This window comes from Bactrocera oleae, chromosome 4 (genome assembly GCF_042242935.1).
Source record: "Bactrocera oleae isolate idBacOlea1 chromosome 4, idBacOlea1, whole genome shotgun sequence".
Taxonomy (NCBI): domain Eukaryota; kingdom Metazoa; phylum Arthropoda; class Insecta; order Diptera; family Tephritidae; genus Bactrocera; species Bactrocera oleae.
In genome coordinates, this window is record NC_091538.1 from 4,807,726 (window position 1) to 4,823,043 (window position 15,318).

Below are 15,318 nucleotides of genomic sequence, written 5' to 3' on the forward strand. Positions count from 1 at the left end.
GCTTAATTAAACTGTTAGTTACAATTATTTCATGCTACCACATTAGGGTACGACGTTGGGTGCAAGTTTACAATCCTTGGCCTCACAACAAATCATACACGATGACCTTGTGCTTAATGGAGATTTTACTATAAAGGGTGACGCAATTATATCCAGTCTATTAAGCGTCGGCGATTTATTAGATCGAAACACCGAAATTAGCACTAAAAAGACATTGGAAAATGGTATCGATATAACGCAAACGCTGGCGAATTTTAATATTAAATTTGAACAACCAGTGGAAGCGAATAATACATTATTAACATTCATCAATACAGTGGACTTGCAGCAACTAATTAAAACGAATTTTAAAAGCCTACAGGTAGTAGAGGGCGAGAAACATTTCAAACAGACACTCGAAATACGCAGAGGTTTCAGTGAAGTGAAAAATTTAAATGGTGTGGATATTGAAAAATTGCCCGAACGTTTTTTATTTAAGTCTGTAAACCAAAGTATTACAGCACCAATGCATTTGGGTAGCATACAAACGTCCAGGTATGTGTATAATACTACAATGATCAAACAAATAACATATTTATTTTTTCATATGTAGTGTGATTGCACATAATTTAAGGCTAAAGGATAGACCAATTGAGACATATGTCGCCAGCAATGGACACCAGCATTTGCCTGTCACACTAACAGTGGCAGAGTTAAACTCACAATTTTTTAACATCGAACGATTGCATACTAATGGACATATTTTCGGCAAGTCAATGCACGCCGCTTACGAACAGCCACTAATGGCGCAGTTATTGTCCAACACGACAAAAGGCATTGATTTGTTAACACCAAGGCAAAAATTCTCGAATACTATATTTGTGGACAATTTACGCTTGAGTGATGGCAGCATTAATGGACGTAAAGTTCAGGCAATAGAAAAACAGCTGCAGCATCTAAATGCAGATATACATTTTGAGGGGAGCTACAAATTCAATTACAACATGAATATAAGTCATTTAACATTTCAAGGTAAATTGAATGATATACCTGCTACGGAATTTGGGCAGAGTTGGTTGCAGAAAAGTGGCAAACAAGTATTTACTTCCCCTCAAAGCTTGTCGGATGTAAACTGTTTAAAAGAAATGCAAATTGATGGCACACTTAATAATCAACGAATAGATGATTTTTTTGATAATACCTACTGGACAAACCGGAATGAGTATATTGACACTATACACTTTCGTAAGTCTAACTATAAATAATAAACGAATTATATTAATTTGTAACTAAATTTAGAAAACCCTATACAAATGGAAGCGATGCTTAGTACAACCACGTTAAATGGTATACATGTCCCGCTGGATATTATTAATGCCAACTCAACTGCACCGCAAACATTTTATGCCAGTACATCCATTCACGGTCAGCTTGATGTATTAGGTTCTGTAGGTATTTACAATGTATCCACTCTAAATGGCATAAACTTGCGGGAATTGGAAAAATTCCTAAGAGGTGTTGGAGTTAATACTTTTCATGTAGAACATGCGAGCTTTGCCCAGACGCCACTTTATCACACTTTAAATCGATACGACTTGTCGATGTTGCTGGACAAAGTTTGGTTGGCCAATGAAAACGTTCGCCTGAGTCAACATGTCGAATTGGCAAATGCTACTTTTGAGGGTCTGTTGGAATTTGAGGTAATTTATTATATGTAAATTGGTAATGCTGAATAAAAAATAATCCCACACATTCATAGGGTTTAGTGAATAATATACATTTGCAATATTTGAAAGAAAATTATTTAAGCTTATCTCGACCACAAGATGTGCGCACTGAATTGATTCTGTCCGGTGAGGCAAAGTTTGAAGGTGAATTGTCTGCCAACAACATACGGTTGGCTGGATTACTAATGGAAACTAGCAGGTATGAAATGTATCAGGTGTTTAGAATAGCTCACTATAAACAATAATCAATTATATTTTGCATATTCCCATAACACTTGTTAATTTATCGAGTTTAGTGTAAGCGAGTAAAGTAAAATTCATGAACATACATATAGACATTTGTTGGTTCAGCATATTGCTCATATATTTTAGCATTAATTTTAATTTTTTTTGCAATATTTATACACGAACAAAAAGTTCAGCGCAAAATAATCGTCGTTTGCCTTGCACATTCCTTGTCTCATATTGAAAAAGATAAAAGAGAAAATCAATTCACTGCGTAATTTGAAAACCACTGTAATTAGTCACTTGAACAAAGCGACGAAAACGAGGAGAAACAAAAACAGATGATTCACAAATCAATGCGTAGACAATAACCAGCCAACAACTATAATGATTGTGTGCATTTCATATTTTATTTTACAATTTTCATATTGTGTACATTACCTTTAAGTTATTTATATATTTTGCACATTAAATTTTGCAAATTTTCTACACAAAACGTAAAATCGAAGGCCACACGCGAGACACACTTCACTATTTACTTCAACAAAACATCAAAATGTCATTGAATTACCAGTGTGGCCACTCTGTGTTATCTAGTTATATAAATAACAATTGTTAACGTCAAATCGAGACTGAAGTTCCTCAAAAGTTATATGATTAAGAAAATCTATGTACAGGGTATATTAACGCTAAGTCTTTAATATGCATAAAATATACTATTTATAGTTTGAATGTGTAATAAAGCATCAATAAGTTCTAATCATATACGAACATGGTAACACTACTAGTTCCGAGAGCCAAGTATCATTACAGACGCTTCCAAACTTTCTGTGATTGCTATACATAGATATGCGAAAAGCGAATTTTTTTTTAAATATACCATATATTAATTTGCATTCCTTTTTCAAAAAAAATATTACTATGAATGTACTTTAGTTAAAATTCCACATGTTTTCAGAAATTCAACTATGAATTTCGACGAATTCGTTGCGAATACACTAAAAACAGATGGGCCTCATGAAGTGCGCGCTAGCTGGAGCTTAGTAAGCTTGCTAATACAAGAAGATTTGGAGAACGTACAAATAAACAATTTAAATTTGGCACAAGATATACTGCGTCTGGACACACCTTGTGCATCAGTAACGGCGCCAAAACGCTTACAGTCAACTAATATTCGAAAGCTATATGCCACATCAAGCAGTACTATAAATAGTATACCAATAATTGATTGGATTCAATCAGCGGTTTATTTGCAAGGGAATCACACAATTAATGGTAACATCACGCTCAACACCGTTAATATGTACAGAGATTTGAGTATATTAGACACCGTTAATGGCATAACGAATTTCGGCGAACAAACATTATTGTTACGTAACATTCCAAAACAAATACTGCATGGAGATATATATATAAATAGTTTGTTATCCAATAACCGTGGTGTATTTGTAAATAGTTTTGAAAATTTGTCCGTTAATGACATCAATGGGCAACAAGTAGATGAATTCTATATGCAAATCGCAAATATATCCAAAGTTGTAATCGTTGAAGGAAATTTGGTCTTTCTGCAGCCGTTGGTGGTACAAGAGTACCATAATCGCGCTGCAAGTGAAGTGAAATGGAAACGTAACATATCTATAGTAAATGAAATTGTAGACGAGATGCCCAACTGGAAGGAAATTCTTACAAACGTGCAACAGTTAAAAGAGTTTGTGGATGGTAAGTCATTGCAAATAAAGAAACCTATAAAGATTTTTTTTAAATAAATATTAGATATGAATTAATACATCTTTTACTTTTAACAGCTACCTACTATATCTTGAAAACTTTTGAAATTCGCCAAAGAATATACATTAATGCTACTAAAATTGTAAATTTCAAATTGAACGAAGACATGGATGTTATAGGAATAGTGAATGAGACTAATGAGCATTCTCCTATAATGTACTTCAAATGGTCATTAACAGAAGAACAATTTCAACCTGTACAAGGTATGTAAAACATTTTTGTTAGATATCATTATAAAATGTTTGAAAAAAAAAATCAAATCACAAACACCGTCATATATTTATATACTATATATAATTACTTTATTTGTAATAGCATTCAAATTTCGTGGGCATATTTTGTCCGATGTATTCGAATAATTATAAAAAAAATGTCAAAAATTACAGAAAGGGCTTTAAATGCATACATTCATATGTATGTATTATTAGCGTACAAAGTAGGTTTGAAGATTTTCCAACTTTAATAATGTCCGTTCTTTGCTTAATCGAAAAACGTATGTATAAAATGTGTGTATTAAATTGTACGTCGTTTATGTCATTTTCAATATTAACAAATTTAGTTATATACGTAATCAGCATACAAAATATAGTTTAAAATACTTTTAAGAAACGAAATTAGAGTGTTGCTTACTCTTTTGTCTTAAAACCAAAAGTTATTCACTTATTGCTCCAATTCATCGCTTTGGACATCAATTATTGCGCGTAGTATGCCCAACTCTAATTTTTGAGCTGATCGCGGTCGTAAACGATTCATAACGTTTGCAACGTAAAGACCTAATGCTTCATGTCGTGATGAATTACAAAGATTTTTGAAGAAAGTCGGCGGCAGTGAATTGTCAAAATTTCCTAAATTAATGATGCCTCCTGTCGCGTTTGTATGATTTGGATGATTAACTGCTCCACCTACAGCGCCATTAATGGCACCATTGCCAGAGTCGAATATAATGTCATTACGAAAGTCTATCTCTTCAAGTCGTGGTGAATATCCATTCGTTGATGTGGAAGCTACTGTAGCGGCTGTTGAAGAAGATGGACCGCCACCTCCGTTCGTTAACTCAACTCGAGGATTTCCTGTTATTGTAATTAAATTAATACCCGTTGGTTGATTAGCGTCATCATTAGGCTCTTGTTTGATATTGATGGTTGATTCATTAAAAGCAAGAGAGCTCTCTTGTAGAGATGCGCTAGGGTTAGCACTGCTACCAGTCGATGTACTTCGAACATTTGTTGTTGATGTCTGGGCTGATGAAGCTGTTGTAATTGAGTGGTTGTTGTTTGGTTTTTTAGCAGGTTGAGATCCTGGCTGTGTTTCCACTAATTTACGTTTAATTGATTCAGGCAATGGTATAGACTCGCCGACACCCAAAACTTGACCAGCTACTCGTATAGTCGAATTTTTCTGCTGACCGCTGTTACTTGTTGACTGACCTACCCGGGTCGTACCACTGTAAGTATTTCCAGCTGTTGCGCTTGATGATGTTTTCTTCATGGTTATTCCCTTCTTATGCAAAGCAGCAACAGTAGCTGCGGCTGATGCGTTGGATGTAGGCGTGGAATTAGATGTTGTATTAGAAGATGGACGCGATGAGTGAGCTAAGGAATTCAACACCTTCTTTTCCTCTGCTGCTGGTGATGAGGATTTGCTCTGATTAGCAGCGGATAATTTTGCTTGTGGTTTAATCAAAGGCTTTTCCTCTTTTTCGGGGGTTGTTTCATTAGACCCACTCGATTTTATAGATTTCGATGGGCTTTCACCATCTGATGTAGCTGCTGTCCCTTTTCCTTGTGCAGCTGTTGATTCATCTTCTTCCTGTACTTCTAACATCTCATATTCTTCATCTTCCTCCATAGACACCATACCATCACTTAAAATATATATTCAACTTTAAATATGTATGTAGTGTAAAAAACAAATTCGCAACTTACTCGTCCTGCTTTGGATCTTCTTCTTGAATAGGTTGATGTATTTGCTCCATTAGATCAAATAGTTTCCATGATGGAGTGCGTTTCGTTTTCTCTTGTTCGTATTTCTTTTGGAGTACTTTAAATATCGATCGAGCCTCATGCACTGTAACCATTAACCCAAAAATTTAGAAAACGAAACAAAATAATTTAGGACATATTTACCGGACAATTTATTATTTTTGCCTACGCGCGCCCAAGCATCGTCTATTTCTTTTTTGCCTGCTGGCGGATAATTTGGATGTAGTACTTTTTCCTCGGCTATATCTGCCAATATTTTATCAAGCTGAATGGGCATTATATAGCGATACTTCTTAAAGATTACTACACACTTTGATTAATGGTTAGTTATTTGTATTTGTTTAGTTTTAAACCAAATATTTGTTAAGAAATTTTGTACGTCAATTTAGCTACTTTTTCATCTGCTTTCTACACTGCTTTGCTAAGTTTTATGTGTGTGTTATTTTATGAATGCAGTAACGCGCTTCTTGCAAAACAAAGCGGCGACCGAGCAACGAAATGAAACGGCGCGAAATGTATATCTTTTGCAAACTATTTGGGTATGGTATAACTATCTCTTTTCTTCATTAATAATTTAAAGGGCGTGTGGTACGAACTGACGCGCAATATATCGAACTCAAGGCCGTTACAAAAGGAAACGTTTGGAAGGCAAGTCAATTGTTGAGTTGTATTGAAAAACAAAAAATAAGTAAATGAAAAATAATAATAGAAAATAAAAAAAATATAAATGATTGTTAAATCCAAACATAAGATATCATTTATATTTTAATAAAATACCCATTGTTTACTAATAGTAACTATAGTGGAGTAATTGTGAAAATATCTACAATGCAATTTACAAACGGAAATGTCAAAAGTTTGAGATCAACTGTAGTGATAAAACAGAAATCTGAAATAAAATTCATTTCAACGAAAAAAGTTGATAATCAATTTTTGCATTGTTTTATGTTTAATGCTTCTTCCAAATGCTGTGCAATAACATTTTATACCATGGAATACTTTTTAGCTTTCTCGCACTTACAACAGCAGCTTTTGAAAGGGTAACCCCAATAACGAAAAATAGGTCTTTACCCCTTGTTATCAATACATGGGAGTTCACCGAGGCAAATACAGCAGCTTGGTTTGTACTGAATCAGCAACCAGGTGGTAATGCTTTAGACGCGCTTATCGAAGGCTGTGCCACTTGTGAACGCCTACAATGTGACGGCACTGTCGGTTATGGTGGCTCGCCGGATGAGAATGCTGAAACTACACTAGATGCTATGGTTATGGATGGCAGCAACATGAACATCGGAGCAGTTGCTGGTCTACGACAAATAAAGGATGCTATAAGTGTAGCACGACATGTATTAGAGCATACAAAGCACACTATGTTGGTAGGTGATGCAGCAAGTAACTTTGCTGAGAAAATGGGTTTTCGACGTGAAACACTTGCCACAAACAAATCAATGGATATATGGAAAGCATGGCGTCAAAATCGTTGTCAACCAAACTACTGGTTAAACGTATATCCAGATCCAACCAAAAATTGTGGGCCATACAAACCAATCTCTTTCGACGTTCTGGACAAAAAAGAAGCTTATCGCTATGAATACCAAATTGGACGCTGGAATCATGACACCATTGGCATGATTGTCATTGATAGAAATAGTCAAATATATGCTGGAACGTCTACTAATGGTGCCAAACACAAAATACCTGGACGTGTTGGGGACTCTCCCATACCTGGTGCAGGTGCTTATGCAGATAATGAAATCGGTGCAGCTGTAGCTACAGGTGATGGTGATATAATGATGCGGTTTTTGCCAGCGTTGGTGGCGGTAGAAGGATTACGTGCGGGTAGGACGCCCACAGCAGCAGCAGAAAGCGCGATGCAACGCATCAAACGTTACTATCCAGATTTCAGTGGAGGTTTGGTTGTAGTTGACCGTTTTGGAAACTATGGTGCTGCTTGCGTAGGGATGCTAAGATTCCCATACTCAATTGTGAGTGGTGATGCGACGCAAAAGACAAGAGTAGAATACAAGTATTGTAAAACAGTCACGACATTTTCCTAACTAAAAAAAAATTCTGTAAACAAAACTAATAAAAATTTCTTTTTAGGCACTTGTAAAATGTTTTTTTTTATAATGCAAATTTAAATTATATAAATGACGAAATATTTTAAAAATTGAAAACATATTCAAATCATTTTTATAAATATTTTAAAAATAATTAAACAATAATTAAATTTCAGATTACTCTTGGCTTCCAAAACAGGCTAAGCTAATTGACTTAGTACCGATTTTATTTAGCGAGGCTGGTGATGAATATAATGTCGCTGTTTTAAATAAACATAATGCCAGTTATTTATTATCAAATCTAAAATTAAATTTCGAAAATTTGTTAGAGGATAAGAAGTTCTTTTCAAACTTAAAACGGCTTACAATACAAGGAGAACACTGTTTTGCCTCTCAAGCAATAACAAACAATGATTTAACTAAGGTATATTGTATCAATAAAGTATTTGATTCTCAATTTCACATCTACGAAAAGTTCGTGATTCCCGGGAATGGTATTAAAGAGGTAATCTATGAAATTATACCATCTGCTTTTGTATGTGAAATTTAACTATTTTTAGCTCTTACAAGTGGACAAGGACATAATAGCAATTTTGCTACCCGATACCGTTGAAATATGGACAACTCATCCAAGTTTAAACCTTAAACAAAGTTTGTTTACTCCAAAAGCTAAGAAAATTGCGAGTGCCATGTTCAATAATAACACATTCTTAGCTATTCAAATCGAAAAACAGTCCAACAGCTTGCATAGTGGGACATTAGAAATTTATAGGTACAAATTTTGAATACTTGTACAAATACATATGTTAACAACCAATATTAATTGTATTCCTTAGTTCTACAAATTCCACAAATTTTGGTCATCTACAAACTTTGGACTGCTCAGATATTATACAGATATCATTCGGAAAAATTGCACTAACAGGAGACTTACTATTGTTTACTTTGACGCGAAATATTGATGCACCACTAACAATATATCAGTACAAAGGCGTTGCGGGCTTCCAACAAATTGTAGGTGCAACTACTTTACCAGCAATACACGCATATCAGTTTTTGCATTTAGAAAATGCAGATAAAAATTTACTTGCGCTAACAACCAGCGAAGGATTGTTATTTGTGGATATAGTGTTAAGAAAATTTTGAAACAGTTGTCAAATTAGAATTTTCTTTACATACATATGTATAGTACAAAGAAAAATTATTAAAATTTGTGTATATTAATTCGATTCATCATTTCAAATCTTATAAAATTGGTCAACTTATTTGCCAAGCAATTACTTGAATATACCTTGATTTCATTTGACCATAACCACTTGAGGAATGTTATATGCCGCAGTATAGTACACTATCTTCAAACCAAAATCCATTAATATACCTTACACGAATATGGAATTAGTAGTACATATTTGTTTTTCGACCAGCGACCAAAATTATTAAATTTTAAATGTTTCAAAAACCAAATCGAAGGTGCTAACAAGTCATATTATCAAGGTTTTCCAAAAATCAGTTTTCGATTTTCATTTTGGTTGACGTCTTTGTAAATAAAAAATGAATTTATTAACTTCATGTATTTTTAATAAACTTCTAAACCCGGACGATGTAATTAATTAATTGCATTCACACATGCATTATTTCATTAATTTTATGTTTAATCATCGCTGGATTCTACATTTTCCGTTTGCAAATTCTTGAATGTGGAAACTGGCACGTATGTCACCAATGTGTATAGTTTGTTAGGTGAGTCCTCATCGTCGTTTCTCCTGCGAGCAAGACGCACACGCACACGTACTGGAGTGGAACTGTAAAAATTACAAAAATAAACAATTAAACACATATTGCATAGTTTTAGATTTATATGTACAACTTACCGAATACCCTTGGACCAGATATGCTTGTTCAAACGGGTATCAATTCTCACATCGTTGGTGCCCATTTCCTTCTCGGCGAATTTCCGGATTTCCTTAATGGCGCGTGGAGCACGCTTTTTGAAACCAATATTGTGCACACGTTTCGACAAGTGAATGGTGCACTCGCGGGTTACTACCTCATTGATGGCAGATTTGTTGCGCTTTTCAACCTTTTTTGTTTTCGCCATTTTTTATTGGAATTTCTTGCTTGCTAACAAACTCCTGAAATTTTAAAACAGAACTTATGATAAAAAATTACTGCACAGCTTACTACTTTTAAAAGTGTTAGATATTTTTTAAGAATATTAATTGCTAAAGCGCCACCAATAGTTGTTTGGACACTTTCTTCACCGATCATTCTGCACTTTTCCAATATTTTAATTTTCGCCTATTAAGGCAACATGAAATGTAAAAATTTGAGCATGTTTCGACACAAAAGCGATTCGAACACGGAATTTCACACATATTTTGAATTATAATTTGCAGAATTTCTCGATGTATTACGATTTTTAAAAAGAAATTTACGAAAAACCAACCTATCGGAAATGAAAGCCTGACGTAAAAGAATATGACAGCCGTCAGAAAGAAACGTCAATGCCATTTTACATTTGTTGACATTTTAACCCTGAACTCATAATGTGCGACGCGACATAAAGTGGTGAGATTGTTGAAATATAAAAATATGTGAAGTTTCAATGAAAACTTTATTGAAATGCAAGTATTTTCAGTATATTTAAAATGTGTTAAATTATAATCATTGAATAACCGTATATTTGTCATTTCATTAGCGTATTAGAAATGTATGAAGACAAAAGAGCAGCGCCATCTTATAGTCAAATATTTAGCTAGCAGATGATTTGGATAGTGTGTAAACAATACAAATGTATTATAGTAGAAATGATAAATATTATTTGTAAGCATTATAATACTTATTCTTGTAGTACTTTAAATATATTTTTGAACAGTTTCTCTTTTAGGAGTTGGGTTGCTTTGGGGCGCAACTAATCCTTTCATACGACGTGGTAGCGCAGGTATTGATACAATTGATACCGGTTCAAGATGGCACAATCTTTGGATGGAGCTTTGTATGATAGGATCAAGACTGAACTACTGGATTCCTTTTATCTTAAATCAATTAGGCAGTGTGCTTTATGTGTGGACACTGCAACATGCTAATATTACTCTAGCTGTGCCCATTGCAAATTCGCTAAGCTTCGCGTTTACTGCTGTGACAGGTTATTGCTTAGGAGAAAGATTACCCGGAAAATGTATGTAAACAACTGTGTTAATACAAAACCTAATACTTATTTCTTCAATATGCAGCGGTTCTAATTGGCACGTTAATGGTGGGCTTTGGAACTACATTAATGTTATATGACAAAGTTCTTAGTGAATGAAAAGCTTAAAAATCATATTTTTCTTGATAGACATATATTACAATAATAAAAGTATTTCTTTATGCTGTAAAAGTTTTTCTATATAACAACCAACTATTTTATTCGTAGCAAAACAATAAACCCCTTAAGAAAAAATAAACAATACCATTACTTTGTTCTCATGTAAATATGTATGCACATATTTTTATAGTGCTTTATGTACAGCGTCTACCAATGTTTCCATGCTTATTATAGGTGTTAGAGGCGTAATACCATGACCAAGATTTGCAATATAACGTTCCTTCCCGAATTTTTGCACCATTTCAGTAGTTAGTGCGCGTATATCCTCTGGCGTTTTATACATATCTTGCGGATCGAGATTTCCTTGAAGGGTAATATTAGGCCCTACTTCCTTTCGTGCTTCAATTGGATCCACAGTCCAATCTAATCCTATAATATCATATCCCAAAGCAGCTTGCTCCTTCAGTGAATGACCCGCGCCTTTTGCAAAAATTGTCTAAGGAGGAGAGAAAAATATATTGGATGATAAATTATTATCATACTTGATAGTATTTACCATAGGCACTACTGGTATCGACTGCAGTTTTAGTCGCTCTGTTAATTTGTCACGAATTTCTTTAATATAAGGCACTGCCCATTTAAGAAAATCTTCCTTAGGTAAATGTTCAGCCGAAGATTCAAATATTTGTAGTAACTGTGCGCCTGCTTTTACCTGCATTTCTAGGTAGTCAACAATAGCCTCTGTTAACATGCTTAGTAGTTTCTTGGAATCATCTGGGTAATCAACCAGCCAAGCTTTTGATTTGGCCATTGTTTTACTGCCGCCACCTTCAATCATATAACCCATTAAAGTCCACTAATAGAAAAATTCAGAAATATCATGTTAACACTTTAGCAATTACACATATAAGGTTTAAACACTAACCGGCGCACCCGTGAAACCAATAAGTGGCACACGCCCCTCCAACATGTGGCGCATCATAGTAATAGCATCACCAACATATGTTAAACGTCCCACTGCTCCTTCAGGCGTGAGTTTAGCTAAGTCTGCCGGGCTTTGTAACGGTTCGGGAAAAACTGGACCCTAAAGTTAAGCAGGAAATTATTTAAGAGAAGATGTGTAGGACTGCGTAACTCACCACCCCCGGGTGCATTTCAACTATCATTCCTAAGGCTTGTGGTATTACAAGAATATCCGAAAATATAATTGAGGCATCTAAATCAAAACGCCTCAACGGCTGCATTGTCACCTCACATGCCAATTCCGGTGTACGACAAATTGTGAAGAAGTCATGTTGTTTCCGCACTTCTTGGAATTCGGGTAAATAACGTCCCGCTTGACGCATCACCCAGACAGGTACCCGGTCAACAGCTTCACCTCGCGCAGCACGCAGAAGATTGTCATTTTTTAAAATTGGGAAATTCTGTAGAATTATTTATAATTATTCATTGCACTAATTTATTAGATTAACGTACGTGTCCTGCAGCAGACAATATTACAGCAATTATCAATAAACTTATTATTTCGTAGCTAATACAATGCATTTCTACTAAATAGAATTTTGGATAATCAATTAATTTCAATAATTACAATGATGTAAGTTATTATATACACCTTTGAAATTTGTCTCATTAACCTTTCTTTCACTACTTGCCTTTGTGTCTTTCATTTTCGTTTGTGAGTCGATTGGTTATTTAGTATGATTTAGGGGCGTGTTTTATTGCTGGAGCTACTTAGATTGGCAATTTCTTCTTATTTAAATTTAATTTAATAGATTTGAACTGGATTGCCGAACGTTCACCGGTAAATAGCAAACATTAAATTGAAAACACCAATTGCACGACTTCGGTTATCAGCAATTATTTCAATGAGAAATGTAGGGTTGCTTTCAAATAGGAGAAAATTGGTGAACGAACTCAGCCAGAGAAACAATGGGAAATATTTTTTTGTGATATTGTTGATATATACGTATTCACAACTTTTAATTTGTTTTTATAACAGTTAAATAAGTTTTGTGCAATTTAAAAATTTCAGATATGATTAAAAAATAATAAGAGGTAAGGGAACAGACCTGATTTTTGTAACGAATGCTATGCATAAAAGGAAGGCAATATAATCAGCGAACACGTAGGAACACAAAAACAAAAAATTAAAAAGTAATATTTATCTCTGTTGTTTTTATTTTTGAGAAAGAGTACGAAAGCGGTGTGACAAAAATCACGAAAGAAAAAGTGCTTTCGTGTCACTTAAAAAGCCAATACACTTGTAAAAAACCAACAAACAATTGCATACACTAAAACCAGAGAGCGCATATTTATATATACATATGTTCTCCAAAAACAACTCCACAAACGACTCGCTGAGGCCAAAAGCTAATGAAAGTGGAAAAGACGTTTGTATTGAATAGAAAAAATCTAAAAATAACCATAAAGAGATCAACAGTAGTAAAGGTAAGACCAAATATCCAATGCGTAATTTACAAAAGGTAAATAGGTGTGAATTTGTTTTTGAAGCGTTAATTACTTTCATTTTTACATGTGCATACATAATAATAACCTTATACGTATTTGTAAATAGTAAGGAGAAAATCTCAAGGAATAATGGCTGACGAACAACCAAATCTTGTTGCTGGACATCCACCAGCAGGTACGTTTAGTAATTATTGTGTAGATGTGTGCTGTGTTTGCAAGCTAAGATTAAGGGACACCGGGCATGCATATATGTACATATGTATATGTTTATATACCAATCAGAAATGTTAATTATTGAAAACATGTGACGAAAATGTCCTTCAATTACTTTGTTAACGGCACCTGTAAGCGAATGGGTGCGCCGAATACCTTTGGCATGCATTGCAAACATATGTACAATGTACATACATATGTACACGCAAGCATTAACGTAAATAAAAAAATATTGTATATTTCAGTACACTGATAAGACAAGTCGATACGCTTGCGACGTAGTTTCTTTTTTCCATTTCAATCTAACCAATACATATTCAATTTATTTGTAGTTAAAGCGGGTGGCATGCGCATTGTGCAGCATAAAGCTCCTGCCGCTGAGCGTCCAGCTAAGGATGCAGAAGATTGTACCGGATTGACGGTAAACATGCATTAATAACAGATGCATTTTTTTCTTACCTACAATGAAAACATTTTTCTATTGCAGCAACCAGTTGCTGTTAATAGTGGCATAGTGAGTGGTGCTCCAGTTAAGGGTAATATAGATTATACGCCACAGGCAGCACAGGTCGCACACTCGCCCAAGCCACCGGCGTTTGTTGCACAAAAACCTCAAATCAACATTCAACAACCGCGTAAATGAGTGTACGCCACACGTTCCAGCCGTTCAAACCTACAGCAACGACAACAGCAACAATAACATAATCAGCAGCAAAATAACAAATACAACCATTACAATAACAAAAAAAAAGCATTCCATTTTAAATAGCCAACAGCAGATAAAATGTCTGCCAGTAGATGAACGGCAGAAAAAGGATCTATGAAGCATAAGAAGTCCTAAATTGATTATTATTAAATAACTTTGTAAAACGAAGAGAACACACACATATGCTTCAAAGTTGAAAACATTTGTGAACTATGTACTCATACACATGAAATTTTTATAACATTCGTTAGAATTTATATAAAACTTGTAAAATTATTGAAATTTAAAATCATAATTTTCTTTTGTCACGCATCTTTGCATAAACATATGTATAATTTTACGCACTATGCTTCCAAATATGCACTATTTAAATGTAGCACTATAAGTGTCATAAGAAAACTTATACTTGTACTTCAATGTTTTGAAAAGTAGACTACCAAATAGCGGTATATTTATTGTAACTAAAGCTTTTTGAATTAATTTCATTCCAAGCGGAATTGTTTGCACTTATTTCTTTGAATACATATCTTTGTAAACTATACGAAAACGAATAAAATGTGATTTTATAAAAAATATTGTCACAAAATGTGGTGTTTAGCTATTATCAAAGATAGGAAAATTTAATTTAGCACTTGCTGTTGGTTAGGAAAAAGTGACGCTGAACCACAGTATGTGAACACAAAAACGCTTGTTTTTAAATATTTAGTAGGGCCTCCATTACTTTCAAATTCGTAGAGTTTTGAAGAGTGAGTCACTTGAGTGACTGATATAAAAAAAAATTACCCAGTAAGCCATACGTTGATAATGCATATTCAAATATGCATGCAAACATACATACATATATAGAACGAACTTATCT

General features: G+C 34.3%; 9 protein-coding genes across 13 annotated transcripts in view; 4 read left to right on the forward strand and 5 right to left on the reverse strand.

Moving 5' to 3' along the window:
* LOC106626813 (clavesin-2) overlaps positions 1-2,500 on the reverse strand; it is a 27,223-nt gene extending 24,723 nt beyond the window's left edge. For both annotated transcript variants that reach the window (XM_014246649.3, XM_014246648.3), the window contains exon 1: positions 2,373-2,500. The gene's annotated coding sequence lies outside the window, so the exon portion shown is untranslated. The remainder of the gene's footprint in view (positions 1-2,372) is intronic.
* LOC106626816 (RWD domain-containing protein 2A) overlaps positions 1-2,510 on the reverse strand; it is a 7,438-nt gene extending 4,928 nt beyond the window's left edge. Inside the window, exon 1 of the mRNA XM_014246651.3 lies at positions 2,373-2,510. The gene's annotated coding sequence lies outside the window, so the exon portion shown is untranslated. The remainder of the gene's footprint in view (positions 1-2,372) is intronic.
* Positions 1-8,985, forward strand: part of clos (closca) — a 14,357-nt gene extending 5,372 nt beyond the window's left edge. For both annotated transcript variants that reach the window (XM_014246643.3, XM_036374590.2), the window contains exons 8-16: positions 47-534; positions 593-1,224; positions 1,279-1,679; positions 1,739-1,905; positions 2,890-3,650; positions 3,737-3,922; positions 7,938-8,266; positions 8,322-8,533; positions 8,598-8,985. In XM_014246643.3, coding sequence (XP_014102118.2) covers positions 47-534; positions 593-1,224; positions 1,279-1,679; positions 1,739-1,905; positions 2,890-3,650; positions 3,737-3,922; positions 7,938-8,266; positions 8,322-8,533; positions 8,598-8,907 — 3,486 coding nt within the window. In that variant the 3' untranslated portion in view covers positions 8,908-8,985. The remainder of the gene's footprint in view (positions 1-46; positions 535-592; positions 1,225-1,278; positions 1,680-1,738; positions 1,906-2,889; positions 3,651-3,736; positions 3,923-7,937; positions 8,267-8,321; positions 8,534-8,597) is intronic.
* On the reverse strand, positions 3,997-6,235 carry Map60 (Microtubule-associated protein 60). Its single transcript, XM_014246644.3, has 3 exons — positions 5,846-6,235; positions 5,645-5,786; positions 3,997-5,583 (listed from the first exon to the last, which is right to left on the reverse strand). The coding sequence occupies exons 1-3, from the start codon at positions 5,976-5,978 to the stop codon at positions 4,380-4,382; spliced, it is 1,479 nt and encodes a 492-aa protein (XP_014102119.2). The 5' UTR covers positions 5,979-6,235; the 3' UTR covers positions 3,997-4,379.
* On the forward strand, positions 6,552-7,816 carry LOC106626812 (putative N(4)-(beta-N-acetylglucosaminyl)-L-asparaginase GD10667). The gene has a single exon (XM_014246647.3). It carries the CDS (start codon positions 6,667-6,669, stop codon positions 7,756-7,758), a length of 1,092 nt encoding a protein of 363 aa, XP_014102122.2. The 5' UTR covers positions 6,552-6,666; the 3' UTR covers positions 7,759-7,816.
* A 332-nt stretch (positions 8,986-9,317) lies between the features above and the next one.
* On the reverse strand, positions 9,318-10,303 carry RpL31 (ribosomal protein L31). The gene is made up of 3 exons (XM_014246655.3): positions 10,208-10,303; positions 9,633-9,893; positions 9,318-9,563 (listed from the first exon to the last, which is right to left on the reverse strand). The coding sequence occupies exons 2-3, from the start codon at positions 9,857-9,859 to the stop codon at positions 9,413-9,415; spliced, it is 378 nt and encodes a 125-aa protein (XP_014102130.1). The 5' UTR covers positions 9,860-9,893; positions 10,208-10,303; the 3' UTR covers positions 9,318-9,412.
* A 137-nt stretch (positions 10,304-10,440) lies between these two features.
* Positions 10,441-11,157, forward strand: LOC106626818 (transmembrane protein 234 homolog). The gene is made up of 3 exons (XM_014246654.3): positions 10,441-10,584; positions 10,637-10,939; positions 10,995-11,157. Exons 1-3 carry the CDS (start codon positions 10,524-10,526, stop codon positions 11,066-11,068), a joined length of 438 nt encoding a protein of 145 aa, XP_014102129.2. The 5' UTR covers positions 10,441-10,523; the 3' UTR covers positions 11,069-11,157.
* On the reverse strand, positions 10,637-12,865 carry Urod (uroporphyrinogen decarboxylase). Of its 2 annotated transcripts, XM_036374600.2 has the most exons (6): positions 12,684-12,821; positions 12,545-12,615; positions 12,208-12,492; positions 11,994-12,152; positions 11,625-11,924; positions 10,637-11,564 (listed from the first exon to the last, which is right to left on the reverse strand). In XM_036374600.2, exons 1-6 carry the CDS (start codon positions 12,736-12,738, stop codon positions 11,253-11,255), a joined length of 1,182 nt encoding a protein of 393 aa, XP_036230493.1. In that variant the 5' UTR covers positions 12,739-12,821; the 3' UTR covers positions 10,637-11,252. The 2 variants fall into 2 exon arrangements, with proteins under 2 accessions (XP_036230493.1, XP_014102121.1); XM_014246646.3 differs by lacking the exon at positions 12,545-12,615 and having other exon boundaries at positions 12,724-12,865.
* A 401-nt stretch (positions 12,866-13,266) lies between these two features.
* On the forward strand, positions 13,267-15,045 carry LOC106626820 (death-associated protein 1). 2 transcript variants are annotated; one of them, XM_014246657.3, is made up of 4 exons: positions 13,267-13,554; positions 13,647-13,715; positions 14,086-14,174; positions 14,241-15,045. In XM_014246657.3, exons 2-4 carry the CDS (start codon positions 13,670-13,672, stop codon positions 14,394-14,396), a joined length of 291 nt encoding a protein of 96 aa, XP_014102132.1. In that variant the 5' UTR covers positions 13,267-13,554; positions 13,647-13,669; the 3' UTR covers positions 14,397-15,045. The 2 variants fall into 2 exon arrangements, with proteins under 2 accessions (XP_014102132.1, XP_036230510.1); XM_036374617.2 differs by having other exon boundaries at positions 13,268-13,519.
* The last annotated feature ends 273 nt before the right edge of the window (positions 15,046-15,318 follow it).

Coding starts and splice junctions, on each gene's coding strand:
- Map60 (XM_014246644.3), bottom strand. CDS start 5,978: ATGCCCATTCAGCTTGATAAAATATTGGCAGATATAGCCGAGGAAAAA. Junction 5,787..5,845: donor CAAAAATAATAAATTGTCCG/GTAAATATGTCC, acceptor TAATGGTTACAG/TGCATGAGGCTCGATCGATA. Junction 5,584..5,644: donor GAAGATCCAAAGCAGGACGA/GTAAGTTGCGAA, acceptor ATATATTTTAAG/TGATGGTATGGTGTCTATGG.
- LOC106626812 (XM_014246647.3), top strand. CDS start 6,667: ATGCTGTGCAATAACATTTTATACCATGGAATACTTTTTAGCTTTCTC.
- RpL31 (XM_014246655.3), bottom strand. CDS start 9,859: ATGGCGAAAACAAAAAAGGTTGAAAAGCGCAACAAATCTGCCATCAAT. Junction 9,564..9,632: donor ATCTGGTCCAAGGGTATTCG/GTAAGTTGTACA, acceptor TAATTTTTACAG/TTCCACTCCAGTACGTGTGC.
- LOC106626818 (XM_014246654.3), top strand. CDS start 10,524: ATGATTTGGATAGTGTGTAAACAATACAAATGTATTATAGTAGAAATG. Junction 10,585..10,636: donor AGAAATGATAAATATTATTT/GTAAGCATTATA, acceptor ATTTTTGAACAG/TTTCTCTTTTAGGAGTTGGG. Junction 10,940..10,994: donor AGAAAGATTACCCGGAAAAT/GTATGTAAACAA, acceptor TTCAATATGCAG/CGGTTCTAATTGGCACGTTA.
- Urod (XM_036374600.2), bottom strand. CDS start 12,738: ATGAAAGACACAAAGGCAAGTAGTGAAAGAAAGGTTAATGAGACAAAT. Junction 12,153..12,207: donor TTGAAATGCACCCGGGGGTG/GTGAGTTACGCA, acceptor GCTTAACTTTAG/GGTCCAGTTTTTCCCGAACC. Junction 11,565..11,624: donor CGATACCAGTAGTGCCTATG/GTAAATACTATC, acceptor TCTCCTCCTTAG/ACAATTTTTGCAAAAGGCGC.
- LOC106626820 (XM_014246657.3), top strand. CDS start 13,670: ATGGCTGACGAACAACCAAATCTTGTTGCTGGACATCCACCAGCAG. Junction 13,716..14,085: donor TGCTGGACATCCACCAGCAG/GTACGTTTAGTA, acceptor ATTTATTTGTAG/TTAAAGCGGGTGGCATGCGC. Junction 14,175..14,240: donor AAGATTGTACCGGATTGACG/GTAAACATGCAT, acceptor TTTCTATTGCAG/CAACCAGTTGCTGTTAATAG.